A 15,656-nucleotide genomic window follows, 5' to 3' on the forward strand; every position below is an offset into this window, starting at 1 on the left:
GATGTGACGGTTACGCTCGAAATGATACAGTGTTCGGGATAATGCCGAGAGCGTGATGCCAATGTGTCGTGTAAAGAAAACTAATTTAATTCAAAATATAGTGTCAAGTGTATACTTTAATCTACGGAAGAGGTTTAGGGCCAAGCAATAATAAAAAAATAAAACCATCTCGAGATCAAAGTTGTTCAATTTCGAGAATAAACTCGTTGAATTTCGAGAAAAAAGTCGAGATAAAATGTTGAGAATAAAGTAATTAAATTATGAGAAAAAAGTTAAATTACGAGAACAAATTCGTTAAATTATGAGAAAAAAAGTCGCTAAATTACATAATTTAACGACTTTTTCCTCAACATTTTATCTCGACTTTTTTTTTGAAATTTAACGAGTTTTTTTCTCGTAATTTAATGAGTTTATTCTCAACATTTTATCTCGATTTCCACTGGTAAAATTTGCAGGGGCTAAATGTGTTATTTGGGGTCGCTTCAACCCGCAGCAAAAGTTTTAAAGGGGTGGTTGATTATAATTTTACTTTTTTTTACTTTAGTTAGTGTAATGTTGCTGTTTGATCATAAACAACATCTGCAAAGTTACAACGCTCAAAGTTCAATGCAAAGAGATATTTTCTTTTACAGAAATCGCTTTTTAAGGACTACAACGAGCTTCTTCCTGGGTTGGTGACATCACTAACCCTACATTTTACATAAACCCCGCCCCCGAGAACACACAACAAAGGGGGCGGGGCCATGTTGGGCTGCTTTAGAGAAGAGGAAGAGTTGTTGTAGTAGAGTGTTGTTGTCATGTCGTCATTTTACACCGAACTGCTTCACAAACGAGGGTCAATTCAACACAAAAGATGAACATGACGGCACATGCTAGTGGATGAGTTGAATCAACTCCACAGCAACTACATCAATTTATCCACTAACCATTCAGAAACGTCTAAAAGTTGTAACTTCTTCCTGAGTCTCTCCATCAGTGTCGACTCCGGTTTGAACAATGTAAGGCTGAACATTGTTGTCATTTTGGCAGCGTGAGATTCTCCAGCTTTGTTGTTGTTGAGCTGTTAAAGCTCTGCCCTCTTCTAGAAAGCGGAGCTCATTTGCATTTAAAGTGACACACACAAAAACGGCGTGTTTTTGCTCACACCCAAATAGAGGCAAATTTGACAAGCTATAATAAATGATCTGTGGGGGAGTTTGAGCTGAAACTTCACACACATTCTGGAGACACCAGAGACTGATATTACATCTGTGAAAGAGGCATTATAGGTCCCCTTTAAAGCAGCCCAATATCACAGTAAAACCATGGACTTGGCAACACTGTCTTTTATGTTAAGTGTGTACGAGTGCGAGCATGAGCAGCAAGATGGAAAGGATGAAGAAAGCTTAATTGCTGGCAAAAAACAAACACAAAACTAAGGGTGCAGAAATGATATTGCACAAAGAACTGACAAATCCCACAATAATCGTTTTATTTTTGGAATTAAAAGATTTATAATCCTAATTGCCTGCCATTTACGAGCAGAACTGTGACTTTCAATCCTATACAATGAAGCAAAGAAAAAGTGAAAGCAGACACAAGTACTTCCAGTTCACAACACGGTTTATACATCTTTCCAACACTGTTCTCTCATTAGCACAAATAAGGCTAGTTATAAAATGTTGCTCAGTTCTTGAAAAAGAAAACAAAATCAGCCGTTTGGTGACGAGCTCAGTTAAAATAAAAAAGGGAGTGTGTCCTCTACACGGGTTACTACTTGTTCCAGTGAGAAAATGGGAAAAAGAAATGTCATTTAATAAAAAAGCTTTTACACCACACATGCTAGCAGAAAACATGGGATTTGACTGTTTATTTGTGTTAAATCTAAACAAATATGAACAGCGCAGTGCAATATTTTTTTAATTACTTTTTAAGTTTTTTTGGAACAATCCATAGTGTTAAAGTGTGTCAGGATCTTCACTTCTCTTCACACCACTGGTTCTCCTTGCGTACCTGCAACAAACACAACGTTCTGGTGAGTAAAGCGCATTACGGCATGCAAGACGGGGGAGAGACAGGAAACCAGCGCTTGTTTTACCTGGGCTTCCTCTTCCTCTGTGAAATCATTTTTGATATTGAAAGTCTTTCTGATCTCCTCTGGGGTTTTGCCTTTGATCATGTTTGCAACTGTCTTGCAAGTAACATCTAGCAAGCCTTTGATGTCCAAGTAATTTGCAGCCTAAACAAAAGGCAAGAGAGATGAAAGTGAGCAAATGAAGCAGCGGCCATCTTGTGGCGAGTAAACGCTATGCTGTTCCACTCGGATAAACGCATGTATGAAGGACACAGGAGACTCCATTCATAACTGAATGTCACATGAGCAAGTGTGCGGTTTTCCCGAATATCAGCACGACTGCAAATGTGATATTGATGTTATACAACAGTTAAACAAGATCGTATCTTGAGTTACATTTTAGACAATAATATCTGTTTTTATAGTTCCAAACAAAGCTACAGCGTTCACACTAGTGTTTTCCAAAAGTTTCTCATCCACACGGAAACGCTTAAATCATGCATAAAATGTAATAAGCACACTGCAGGGCTCGAAATTAACTTAATGTTAGGAGCACCACAACTAATATTATATATATATAATAAAGTTGAAGTTTAATTGGTTATGTGACAGAACGGTGGACTGTATCAGCTCACAGCAGGCACATTGTAAGTAGCGAACGTTTTGTAGCCTAGAGAAATGAAAACAGGTCGCAGGCTGCTGCCACCTACTGCCAATTTAACATCAATGCATTTTAATATTCTGCGATTAATAATCACAATTATTTTATCAAAAAGGGTAATGTATTAAGTCATTTTACCAACCTACACTTCACCCAAAAGGCCTGTAGGTGGCAAACCAACTTCATTTAACCAACTATGATGAGTTCATTAGACGGTAAATCAAAAGAAAACGCATGGTTTTGGCGAGCGCTTTTCACGTTAGATTTTCTTTTGAAAAAATTAGACAAACCACAGATTCACATTGCTCCGCAAATCCGTAAATCACAGAATGATCCTCTCAACTCAGTTTTTAAGTCTTTGTCCATCATATAAAGTGATTGTGTCTCTTCTGAAGACTTGAACCATACGATTCATATGGATTTATTTTGCGATCTTTATGAACGTCTTGAGTTTTGGGTGAATAGACTTTCAATAAAGGGACAGAAATCTCTCAGATTTAATTAAAAATCTCTTAATTTGTGTTGTGAAGATGAATGAATGTCCTACACCATGAGGGTGAGTAAATGATGACAGGGTGAACTATCCCTTTAAAACAAGCACTTCTCGACTGGTTTTGCTTCACATTTATCTACAATTTATACATCCAACAGGATGTATGGAGCTTTATTATTTGTTGATCAAAACAGACCTACGACCCTGTACTGTTTTAACGAGCCGACGGCCAAAGCAAGAGTTTAACAGACCAGAATGAGTTCGAAGAGAGTGCCCTGGTCTACTTTGAGGAACTCCTGGTCCCACACGGGGATGTCATCTGTTCTTTTCTCTTTATTCTCATCATCTTCAGGTGGAGGAGGGTCATCTTTATGGTGGGTGCACCACTGAATCACCTGTGGACATATCAAACACACGATAAGACTCAGTCTGAAATAAAAGATGGAGTATTACATCATTGTACAACAGAACAACGAATACACACACACACACCATCTATAACAAGCTTCTCACTATTGTGCAAGGAAGCCTAATGAATGAGGATAATGAGCAATGAGGCTAACTGTAGTCACAATTAGAATGAAAATAATGTCACAAACCATGTAAAGGTCTTACATGCCGTGACAGCATCTACCAGACAAAGCTTGACCACTGCGCTGCAAACCTTACAACATGATAGTGCTGAAACTTGTGATGAGAAGAGCTTAACAAAAGAGAAGCTTTAATATGTGAATGTTTATGTGTAAATAAAAGCCTCAATTCAATCTCTTAAATCACAAAGCGATCGTGTCTCTTCAGAAAATTTGGACTAATCCGTTCAATTCACATGGATTAGTTTTACGATCTGTTCATTAACTTTTTGAAGCATCAATGTAGACTGTCAATGGAGGGACAGATCTCTCAGATTTCATCAAAAATATCTTAATTTGTGTTCTTAAGATGAATGAAGGTCTTACGGGTGTGGAACGACATGAGGGTGAGTAATTAATGACAAAAGTTTCATTTTTGGGTTTTCTGTCAATAAAAGTTTGATGGTTTAACAGTTGAAAATTAAGAAGTTAAAGGGTTAGTTCACCCAAAAATGAAATTTCTGTCATTAATTACTCTCCCTCATGTTGTTCCACACCCGTGAGAACTTCATTCATCTTCAGAACACAAATTAAGATATTTTTGATGAAATCCGATGGCTCAGTGAGGCCTGAGCAATGACATTTCCTCTCTCAAGATCCATTAATGTACTAAAAACATATTTAAATCAGGTCATGTGAGTACAGTGCTTCAATATTAATATTATAAAGTGACGAGAATATTTTTGGTGCGGCAAAAAAACGAAATAACACCTTATATAGTGATGGCCGATTTCAAAACACTGCTTCAGGAAGCTTCGAGGCATAATGAATCAGTGTGTCGAGTCAGCGGTTCGGAGCACCAAAGTCACGTGATTTCAGCAGTTTGGCGGTTTGACACGCGATCCGAATCATGATTCGACACAAAAGATTCATAACGCTCCGAAGCTTCCTGAAGCAGTGTTTTGAAATCGCCCATCACTATATAAGTCGTTATTTTGTTTTTTTGGCACACCAAAAATATTCTCGTCACTTTATAATATTAATATTGAACCACTGTACTCACATGACCTGATTTAAATGTTTTTAGTACATTAATGGATCTTGAGAGAGGAAATGTCATTGCTCAGGCCTCACTGAGCCATCGGATTTCATCAAAAATATCTTAATTTGTGTTCTGAAGATGAACGAAGGTCTTATGGGTGTGGAACGACATGAGAAATGACTAACCCTTTAAACGGTGTCGTTCTATAAAATCATATGATTACTTGCTTTTGATACTTTATCATTGCCTCGTTGTTATATATATATATATATATATATATATATATATATATATATGTATGTTTGAGAGAGTCACCCATCTGTATGTTCCCTCGGGATATGAAATTCACTCCAGTAAAGCATGATAACAATGTAAAAGTGTGACCTTCTTCAGGATGGCTGCGTTCACATTGGGCAGAGGAACCGGATCATCATCGCCTTCATCGTCCATCCCCAGATCTGAGCAGAAGACAGCAGTGATCACACCACACACAACTACAGGCTCTCACATACCCAAACATCTCAACATCTCAGTTCTTCTCACCTTCCAGCATGGTTTTGATGGTCACAGACTGCTTGGCAATCTCAACATCCACCTCGAACATCTCTCCATCAGAGCTCTGCAGTTTAATAGTCGGCATTTCTACACGAATAAACACAATATCAGTCAGTCAGGAGCTAATGACTCATGAGTTAAACAGGTAATGATACACAGAAATGACGATGAAAACACCACAGCACTGTGTGAGAGGATATATCAGGTACACTCCTCCAGCATACACGTATGTAAGGTTTAATATGAAGACTAACACTGTAAAGACACATGATAAACATCACAGACACATAAAGCACAGGCGGTTTGTGATGCTAAGCTAACGTTAGCAGCGCGGCTACAGGCCTCTCTTAGCAACCGCTGTATCATCACGACAACCGCGTTTAAACTTCATCATTTCACACGATATCGCGTCCGCTGCCTCCCTTCACTGTTAGGATATAACACGACGCGTTCTTACCGTGAGTGTGAGCGCGATGAAGCGTTGAAACTGAGCGTCAACAAGGCCTGAATGAAACTGAGATCAGCGTGTGCGCGCGTTTGTGAGACTGACTAATGAACGAGAACGAGTACGCGCGCGCGCGCAGTGTCGGGAACTAAAGTCATGGCCGGACAGTGACATAAATGTTGTGTTTGTTGTGTCAAGTCACATTGTTTTTTAGTATATTGTGCAAGTGTTCAGATGCATTTAGTAATTGCGTAAAGCTTAATGAACTTTATTACAAAAACACAAATTTATTTATTTATTTTTTTCTCCAGGGAAGCTTGGAAACCTCATAAAAGCGGCTTGAACGTCAGTTCAGTTAAGTTTAACTAGATGGCAGCAGAGAGACTCTCTTCCAGGCTCACTATTGGCTGATTCAGATGTTGATGATGGTGTTTTTGGGTTGATATCAGTGTAGTCCAACTGTAACGTGTTTATTCTGTTCTGTTCTGGTTTCATTTTCACTCTGTTCGCTCTGTTCCTGTTTGCCTGTGTTCATAATTGCTATAGTCAATCATTGATTATTAGATTCTGTTCACCTGTGTTCGTCTAGTTCCTATGAGAGCTTGTTTCCACTACAGAATAAAACAATTTAAAAGATAATTGTGACTTTTTATCTGGCAATTCCGAATTTTTTTTTCTGTTAATTGTGAGTTTACATCTCACAATTCTGACTTTTTTCTCATAATTGCGAGTTTACATCTTGCAATTCTGACTTTTTTCTCGTAATTGCGAGTTTACATCTCGCAATTCTGACTTTTTTCTCGTAACTGCGAGTTTACATCTCACAATTATGACTTGTTTACGTCTCGCAATTCTGACTTGAGTTTACATCTCACAATTCTGACTTTTTTCTCATAATTGCGAGTTTACATCTCACAATTATGACTTGTTTACATCTCGCAATTCTGACTTGAGTTTACATCTCACAATTCTGACTTGTTTACATCTCGCAATTCTGACTTTTTTCTCGTAACTGCGAGTTTACATCTCACAATTCTGACTTTTTTCTCATAATTGCGAGTTTACATCTCGCAATTCTGACTTGAGTTTACATCTCACAATTCTTACTTTTTTCTCATAATTGCGAGTTTACATCTCACAATTATGACTTGTTTACATCTCGCAATTCTGACTTGAGTTTACATCTCACAATTCTGACTTGTTTACATCTCGCAATTCTGACTTTTTTCTCGTAACTGCGAGTTTACATCTCACAATTCTGACTTTTTTCTCATAATTGCGAGTTTACATCTCGCAATTCTGACTTGAGTTTACATCTCACAATTCTGACTTTTTTCTCATAATTGCGAGTTTACATCTCACAATTCTGACTTGTTTACATCTCGCAATTCTGACTTTTTTCTCATAATTGCGAGTTCACATCTCACAATTCTGACTTGAGTTTACATCTCGCAATTCTGACTTTTTTCTCGTAACTGCGAGTTTACATCTCACAATTCTGACTTTTTTCTCATAATTGCGAGTTTACATCTCGCAATTCTGACTTGAGTTTACATCTCACAATTCTGACTTTTTTCTCATAATTGCGAGTTTACATCTCACAATTATGACTTGTTTACATCTCGCAATTCTGACTTGAGTTTACATCTCACAATTCTGACTTGTTTACATCTCGCAATTCTGACTTTTTTCTCGTAACTGCGAGTTTACATCTCACAATTCTGACTTTTTTCTCATAATTGCGAGTTTACATCTCGCAATTCTGACTTGAGTTTACATCTCACAATTCTGACTTTTTTCTCATAATTGCGAGTTTACATCTCACAATTCTGACTTGTTTACATCTCGCAATTCTGACTTTTTTCTCATAATTGCGAGTTCACATCTCACAATTCTGACTTGAGTTTACATCTCGCAATTCTGACTTTTTTCTCGTAACTGCGAGTTTACATCTCACAATTCTGACTTTTTTCTCATAATTGCGAGTTTACATCTCGCAATTCTGACTTGAGTTTACATCTCACAATTCTGACTTTTTTCTCATAATTGCGAGTTTACATCTCACAATTATGACTTGTTTACATCTCGCAATTCTGACTTGAGTTTACATCTCACAATTCTGACTTGTTTACATCTCGCAATTCTGACTTTTTTCTCGTAACTGCGAGTTTACATCTCACAATTCTGACTTTTTTCTCATAATTGCGAGTTTACATCTCGCAATTCTGACTTGAGTTTACATCTCACAATTCTGACTTTTTTCTCATAATTGCGAGTTTACATCTCACAATTCTGACTTGTTTACATCTCGCAATTCTGACTTTTTTCTCATAATTGCGAGTTCACATCTCACAATTCTGACTTGAGTTTACATCTCGCAATTCTGACTTTTTTCTCGTAACTGCGAGTTTACATCTCACAATTCTGACTTTTTTCTCATAATTGCGAGTTTACATCTCGCAATTCTGACTTGAGTTTACATCTCACAATTCTGACTTTTTTCTCATAATTGCGAGTTTACATCTTACAATTCTGACTTGTTTACATCTCGCAATTCTGACTTTTTTCTCGTAATTGCGAGTTTACATCTCACAATTCTGACTTGTTTACATCTCGCAATTCTGACTTGAGTTTACATCTCGCAATTCTGACTTTTTTCTCGTAATTGCGAGTTTACATCTCACAATTCTGACTTGAGTTTACATCTCGCAATTCTGACTTTTTTCTCATAATTGCGAGTTTAGATCTCGCAATTCTGACTTGAGTTTACATCTCGCAATTCTGACTTTTTTCTCATAATTGCGAGTTTATATCTCGCAATTCTGACTTGAGTTTACATCTCGCAATTCTGACTTTTTTCTCGTAATTGCGAGTTTACATCTCGCAATTCTGACTTTTTTCTCGTAATTGTGAATTTACATCTCTCAATTCTGACGAGTTTACATCTCACAATTCTGACTTTTTCTCGTAATTGCAAGTTTACATCTCGCAATTCTGACTTTTTTCTCATAATTGCGAGTTTATATCTCGCAATTCTGACTTGAGTTTACATCTCGCAATTCGGACTTTTTTCTCGTAATTGCGAATTTACATCTTGCAATTCTGACTTGAGTTTACATCTCACAATTCTGACTTTTTCTCGTAATTGCAAGTTTACATCTCGCAATTCTGACTTTTTTCACATAATTGCGAGTTTACATCTCGCAATTCTGACTTTTTTCTCATAATTGCGAGTTTACATCTCGCAATTCTGACTTGAGTTTACATCTCGCAATTGTGACTTTTTTCTCGTAATTGCAAGTTTACATATCGCAATTCTGACTTTTCTCGTAATTGCGAATTTACATCTCGCAATTCTTTCAAATTAAAATTTCCTGATAATTTACTCACCCCCTTGTCATCCAAGATGTTCATGTCTTTCTTTCTTCAGTTGAAAAGAAATTAATGTTTTCATTGAAAACATTCCAAAATTTTTCTCCATATAGTGGACTTCAATGGAGCCAAAACGGTTGAAGGTCTAAATGTCAGTTTCAGTGCAGCTTCAAAGAGCTCTACATGATCCCAGACGAGGAATAAGAGTCTTATCTAGAGAAACCATCGCTCATTTTCTAAAAAAATTTTTTTATACGTTTTAACCATAAATGCTCATCTTGAACTAGCTCTCTTCTTCGTCTTCTTCTTCTTCTTCTTCTTCTCTATTAGAATTCCGGCAGTGTAGACACTGCTAAGTGTATTACTGCCCTCCACAGGTCAAAGTTTGAACTAATTGTTATATACAATATGCTAATGCAAGTATAGTGAGCCCGAGCCTGCCATGATGACAGTGCCAGATCAGAGGACTGAGCCAACCATTGCCCCGGAGCCTGAGCCTGAGCCCCACAGAGGGTCTGACCAGGAGCCGGCAACACAGTGCATTGCCAGGGGACTACTTGTGGAGTACAAGAGCATGGAGGAAAGCCCCGCTCACACTACCGCCACTGAGAGTGAGCTGCAACTGGCCTGTTTATTTGGCATGAGGTTCCCCTGGCTCCACCTCCAGCCACCGAGCCTCCATCTCAGCTCGTCAACCTATCTACTCCTCCTTGGCTCCACCTGGAAACATCGCCCTTATGGCTCCACCGGGCTCCCTCATCCCTCCAGCTTTGCATTGGTCAGAGGTCAATGATTGCGTTATTTTACATCTGCGTAAGCAATGCTTCTATTGCTTGTTTCTGCTCCTTCTTCGACTGTGTTTTGATCCAGAGATTCTGCACTCTTTCAGAAGAAGCGTAACAGCGACCCCTACCGTATAACAGTGAAAACACGGATTGCTGGTAGCATAATTGGTATCATTGTTCTCAGTATGACTCAATGATTGTATCATGATTAGTTTAATTAAATTAAGCAACATTAATCTAAAGCTATTAGCATTTTTTAGCTCATTTCATTATACATTTTGACCACAAGGTGGCAAAGTTGCTAAACTTTTTTAGTCCCTTCAGAGCATGGTGCTGATAAAATACAGTATTTCACGACAAAATTCAAAATGGCTGACATAGATAAATTGGGAATCATTCGATTCGGGATGCTGCCTGAATCAAAAGAGACCAGTTTTATGATTTTTGGGCAAACCATTCAGAAGTTATAGCTATAAGCTAAAATAGCCAATCTTTATTTCTCCTGACCAGTAGGTGGCGCTGTGAAAATAGCTTCAGGTCATACTTGTGATGTCACCTACCAAGACTCTCAATATGCTAGTAATTAACAACAAATAAATAATACCATGAATGGATTAGGAAATAAAGTGCACAAAATTGATACATACTAGTCATTGTGTTACTGTGGCAGTGTTATCTTTTAGAAAGAAAAACTGTTGTTTCTTTGGTCTAATAAGGTGAAAACCTTTATTCTGACTCTGAATTAAACAAATAAATGCAAATTAGAAAATAATTTACTGACTATACACACTAATGCCAAGGTCTCTGGAAAAAGGTTTCGTAAAACTAGAATCATTCGCCGCTATAGGAGAGGAAGAATTATCTAAACTTATCAAATCATCAAAATCAACAACATGTATGTTAGACCCAATGCCGACTAAACTACTGAAAGAAATGCTTCCAGAGGTCGTAGGTCCACTTCTTGATATAATTAATTAATCTTTAACACTAGGATACGTGCCAAAAACTTTTAACCAGGCCATTATTAAACCTCTTATTAAAAAACCTCAACTAGATCCAAGAGATTTAGTAAACTACAGGCCAATCTCGAATCTACCTTTTCTGTCAAAGATACTAGAAAAGGCAGTTTCAACAAAACTGTGCTCCTTTTTAGAAAGAAATAATATCTGTGAGGATTTCCAGTCAGGATTTAGACCATACCATAGTACTGAGACTGCTCTCGTTAGAGTTACAAACGATCTACTCTTATCATCCGATCGTGGCTGTATTTCTCTATTAGTGTTATTAGATCTCAGTGCTGCTTTTGACACTATCGATCATAACATTCTTTTAAAAAGACTTGAAAACTATATTGGCATTAGTGGAATTGCTTTGGCATGGTTCAAATCGTACTTATCTGACCGTTATCAGTCTGTGGTAGTTAATGAAGAGATGTCGTATCGATCACAGGTTAAATATGGGGTACCACAAGGCTCAGTACTAGGACTGTTGCTTTTCACTCTGTACATGCTGCCCTTAGGAGAGATAATTAGGAAGCATGGTGTTAGTTTTCACTGCTACGCTGACGATACTCAGCTCTATATTTCCTCGCGCCCTGACGAAACCTACAAATTCACAAAACTAACAGAATGCATAGCTGACATTAAAAGCTGGATGACAAGAAATTTATTATTATTAAATTCAGAAAAAACTGATATCCTAATCTTTGGACCAAAAACTTCCTCACGAAAAAACCTTGAATACTCTCTAACACTTGACGGGTGCTCCATTAAACCTTCGTCCTCAGTTAGGAACCTGGGTGTGCTCTTTGATACCAATCTTTAAACCATTTAGAGCTTTATAAGTAAGTAGCAAGATTTTAAAATCTATACGATGTTTAATAGGGAGCCAATGTAATGTTGACAGAACTGGGCTAATATGGTCATACTTTCTGGTTCTAGTAAGAACTCTAGCTGCCGCATTTTGAACCAACTGTAGTTTGTTTAAAAGCCGAGCAGAACAACCACCCAGTAGAGCGTTACAATAATCTAGTCTTGAGGTCATGAATGCATGAACCAACTGTTCCGCATTTGTCATTGAGAGCATATGTCGTAATTTAGATATATTTTTTAGATGGAAGAAGGCGGTTTTACAGATACTAGAAACATGACTTTCAAATGAAAGATTGGTATCAAAGAGCACACCCAGGTTCCTAACTGAGGACGAAGGTTTAATGGAGCACCCGTCAAGTGTTAGAGAGTATTCAAGGTTTTTTCGTGAGGAAGTTTTTGGTCCAAAGATTAGGAAATCAGTTTTTTCTGAATTTAATAATAAGAAATTTCTTGTCATCCAGTTTTTAATGTCAGCTATGCATTCTGTTAGTTTTGTGAATTTGTAGGTTTCGTCAGGGCGCGAGGAAATATAGAGCTGAGTATCGTCAGCGTAGCAGTGAAAACTAACACCATGCTTCCTAATTATCTCTCCTAAGGGCAGCATGTACAGAGTGAAAAGCAACGGTCCTAGTACTGAGCCTTGTGGTACCCCATATTTAACCTGTGATCGATACGACATCTCTTCATTAACTACCACAGACTGATAACGGTCAGATAAGTATGATTTGAACCATGCCAAAGCAATTCCACTAATGCCAATATAGTTTTCAAGTCTTTTTAAAAGAATGTTGTGATCGATAGTGTCAAAAGCAGCACTGAGATCTAATAACACTAATAGAGAAATACAGCCACGATCGGATGATAGGAGTAGATCGTTTGTAACTCTAACGAGAGCAGTCTCAGTACTATGGTATGGTCTAAATCCTGACTGGAAATCCTCACAGATTCCATTTCTTTCTAAAAAGGAACACAGTTGTGTTGAAACTGCCTTTTCTAGTACCTTTGACAGAAAAGGTAGATTCGAGATTGGCCTGTAATTTACTAAATCTCTCGGATCTAGTTGAGGTTTTTTAATAAGAGGTTTAATAATAGCCTGCTTAAAGGTTTTTGGCATGTGTCCTAGTGTTAAAGATGAATTAATTATATCAAGAAGTGGACCTACGACCTCTGGAAGCATTTCTTTCAGTAGTTTAGTCGGCATTGGGTCTAAAATACATGTCGTTGATTTTGATGATTTGATAAGTTTAGATAATTCTTCCTCTCCTATAGCGGTGAATGATTCTAGTTTTACCTCAGGGACACTACAGTGCACTGTCTGAAGCGAAACTGTAGACGGTTGCATGTTTTTAATTTTCTCTCTAATATTATCAAACTTGCAAGTAAAGAAGTTCATAAAGTCATTACTGCTGTGCTCTTTGGAAACGTCAGCAGTTGAATCTCTGTTTCTAGTTAATTTAGCCACTGTGTCAAATAAATACCTAGGATTATGTTTGTTTTCTATTAAGAGATTTGAAAAATAAGTAGATCTAGCATTTCTTATAGCCGTTCTGTACTCAATCATTTTTTCTTTCCACGAAAGGTGAAAAACTTCTAGTTTTGTTTTCTTCCAACTACGTTCAGCTTTTCTAACAGCTCGTTTTAGAGCCAGAGTGTGCTCATCATACCACGGCGTTGGATTAGTTTCCTTAATCTTCTTTAGACGTAAAGGAGCGACTGCATCTAATGTGCTGGAAAAGAGAGAGCCAATAGTTTCTGTTGCAGCATCGAGTTCTTCTAAGTTGTCAGGTATACTAAGGCGATGAAACTGCTCGGGGAGATTATTTATAAAGCAATCTTTAGTGGCAGACGTGATTGTTCTACAATATTTATGGCTAGGTGGTGGTTTTGTAGCCTTGGCTAATTGTATTATACACGAGACTAAATAATGATCTGATATATCATCGCTCTGCTGTAGAATTTCAACAGCATCAATATCTATTCCATGCGACAGTATTAGATCTAGGGTATGATTACGACAATGAGTGGGTCCTGACACGTGTTGTCTAACTCCAATAGAGTTTAAAATATCTGCAAATGCCAATCCAAATAATTCTTTATTATTATGTACATGGATATTAAAATCACCAACAACAAGGACTTTATCCGCAGCCAGTACTAACTCTGATAGAAACTCAGCAAATTCTTTGATAAAGTCAGTATGGTGCCCTGGTGGCCTGTATACAGTAGCCAGCACAAATGTCAACTTACATAATGTTACATAAAGCACCATCACTTCAAAGGAATTATATTTGAAATTCTTTTGAATGATTCTGAATATATTACTATAAATTACAGCAACACCTCCCCCTTTGCCTTTCTGTCGAGGATTGTGTCGATAATCATAACCTTGAGGACTAGATTCATTTAAAGTAATGTAATCGTCTGGTTTTAGCCAGGTTTCTGTCAAACACAGCAAGTCTAGTTTATTGTCTGTGATAATTTCATTTACAATAAGTGCTTTTGAGGAAACAGATCTAATATTCAGTAACCCAAGCTTTATCATTTGTTTATCTGATTTATCTGTGATTTTCATTTTTTGAACATCAATTAAATTTTTACCCTTAAAAGGTTTCGGAAGTTTTTTGTATTTACTAGTTCGAGGTACAGACACAGTCTCTATGTGATAATATCTAGGTGAATGTGCTGTGAATTATCTGAGTTCTGTGACGTGAGGCGGCTAGCAGACGGTCGGTTTAGCCAGTTTGTCTGCGTCCTGATCTGGGCCCTGGTTTGTCATGTTTCAGCTCTAAGACTATTTGCCAAATTTCTAGAGAGAAGAGCAGCACCATCCCGGGAGGGATGAATACCATCTCTTTTCAACAGGTCAGGTCTGCCCCAAAAGCTTTTCCAATTGTCTATGAAACCTATATTATTCTGCGCACACCACTTAGACAGCCAGCCATTGAGTGATGATAACCTGCTAACTATCTCATCACTCCGACGAACAGTTGGTCCAAACTACAGTTGGTCCAAAATGCGGCAGCTAGAGTTCTTACTAGAACCAGAAAGTATGACCATATTAGCCCAGTTCTGTCAACATTACATTGGCTCCCTATTAAACATCGTATAGATTTTAAAATCTTGCTACTTACTTATAAAGCTCTAAATGGTTTAGCTCCCCAGTACCTAAGTGAGCTCTTAATGCATTATAGTCCTTCACGTTTATTGCGATCTCAGAATTCATGCCAGTTGATAATACCCAGAATATCAAAATCAACTGAAGGCGGCAGATCCTTTTCCTATTTAGCCCCTAAACTCTGGAACAATCTTCCTAGCATTGTTCGGGAAGCAGACACACTCTGTCTGTTTAAATCTAGACTAAAAACACATCTCTTGCATACACATAACACATTATCAATACATTAACATTTTTCAAATCCGTTAAAGGATTGTTACGCTGCAATAATTAGGTCGGCCGGAACCGAGAACATTTCCTATAACACTAGATACACCTGTACATCAGAATAAGAATAGCATCTACGCTAATATCTGTCTCTCTGCTTATCCTGAGGTTTGCCGGGTGCTGGATCCAGGCCGTATCCAGATCAGATGGAGAACCTGTGTTTAGACCTGACTACAACGTAGCCCAGGAGACAATGGGCCTACAGATCCAGTTCTGGCTGCATCTATAATTCATATTTTGATCTCCATATCCATTTACATATATTATATATATCTTCCAAGGGTTTTTTTCCCTCCTAGGACTTTTTTTCCCAGTGTTAGCACGCTGGGTTTTTCTCCTAGGGTTTTTTCCACCCCTGGGAGTCAGCC

The 15,656-nt window shown here is 37.7% G+C and overlaps 1 protein-coding gene across 1 annotated transcript; it reads right to left on the reverse strand.

Annotated features, from left to right (window-relative positions):
- Positions 1-1,430: 1,430 nt before the first annotated feature.
- Positions 1,431-5,973, reverse strand: skp1 (S-phase kinase-associated protein 1). The gene is made up of 6 exons (XM_067376626.1): positions 5,831-5,973; positions 5,362-5,460; positions 5,203-5,276; positions 3,459-3,602; positions 2,078-2,218; positions 1,431-1,992 (listed from the first exon to the last, which is right to left on the reverse strand). Exons 2-6 carry the CDS (start codon positions 5,456-5,458, stop codon positions 1,957-1,959), a joined length of 492 nt encoding a protein of 163 aa, XP_067232727.1. The 5' UTR covers positions 5,459-5,460; positions 5,831-5,973; the 3' UTR covers positions 1,431-1,956.
- Positions 5,974-15,656: the final 9,683 nt, after the last annotated feature.

The sequence above is a fragment of the Chanodichthys erythropterus genome, chromosome 22 (genome assembly GCF_024489055.1).
Source record: "Chanodichthys erythropterus isolate Z2021 chromosome 22, ASM2448905v1, whole genome shotgun sequence".
NCBI lineage: Eukaryota > Metazoa > Chordata > Actinopteri > Cypriniformes > Xenocyprididae > Chanodichthys > Chanodichthys erythropterus.

What these genes read in the sequence shown, in the direction of transcription:
- skp1 (XM_067376626.1), bottom strand. Translation starts at nt 5,458, where the DNA reads ATGCCGACTATTAAACTGCAGAGCTCTGATGGAGAGATGTTCGAGGTG. An exon ending in CATCAAAACCATGCTGGAAG is followed by an intron (nt 5,277 to 5,361) that starts GTGAGAAGAACT and finishes TCTTCTGCTCAG; the next exon opens with ATCTGGGGATGGACGATGAA. An exon ending in ACGCAGCCATCCTGAAGAAG is followed by an intron (nt 3,603 to 5,202) that starts GTCACACTTTTA and finishes ATATGTCCACAG; the next exon opens with GTGATTCAGTGGTGCACCCA.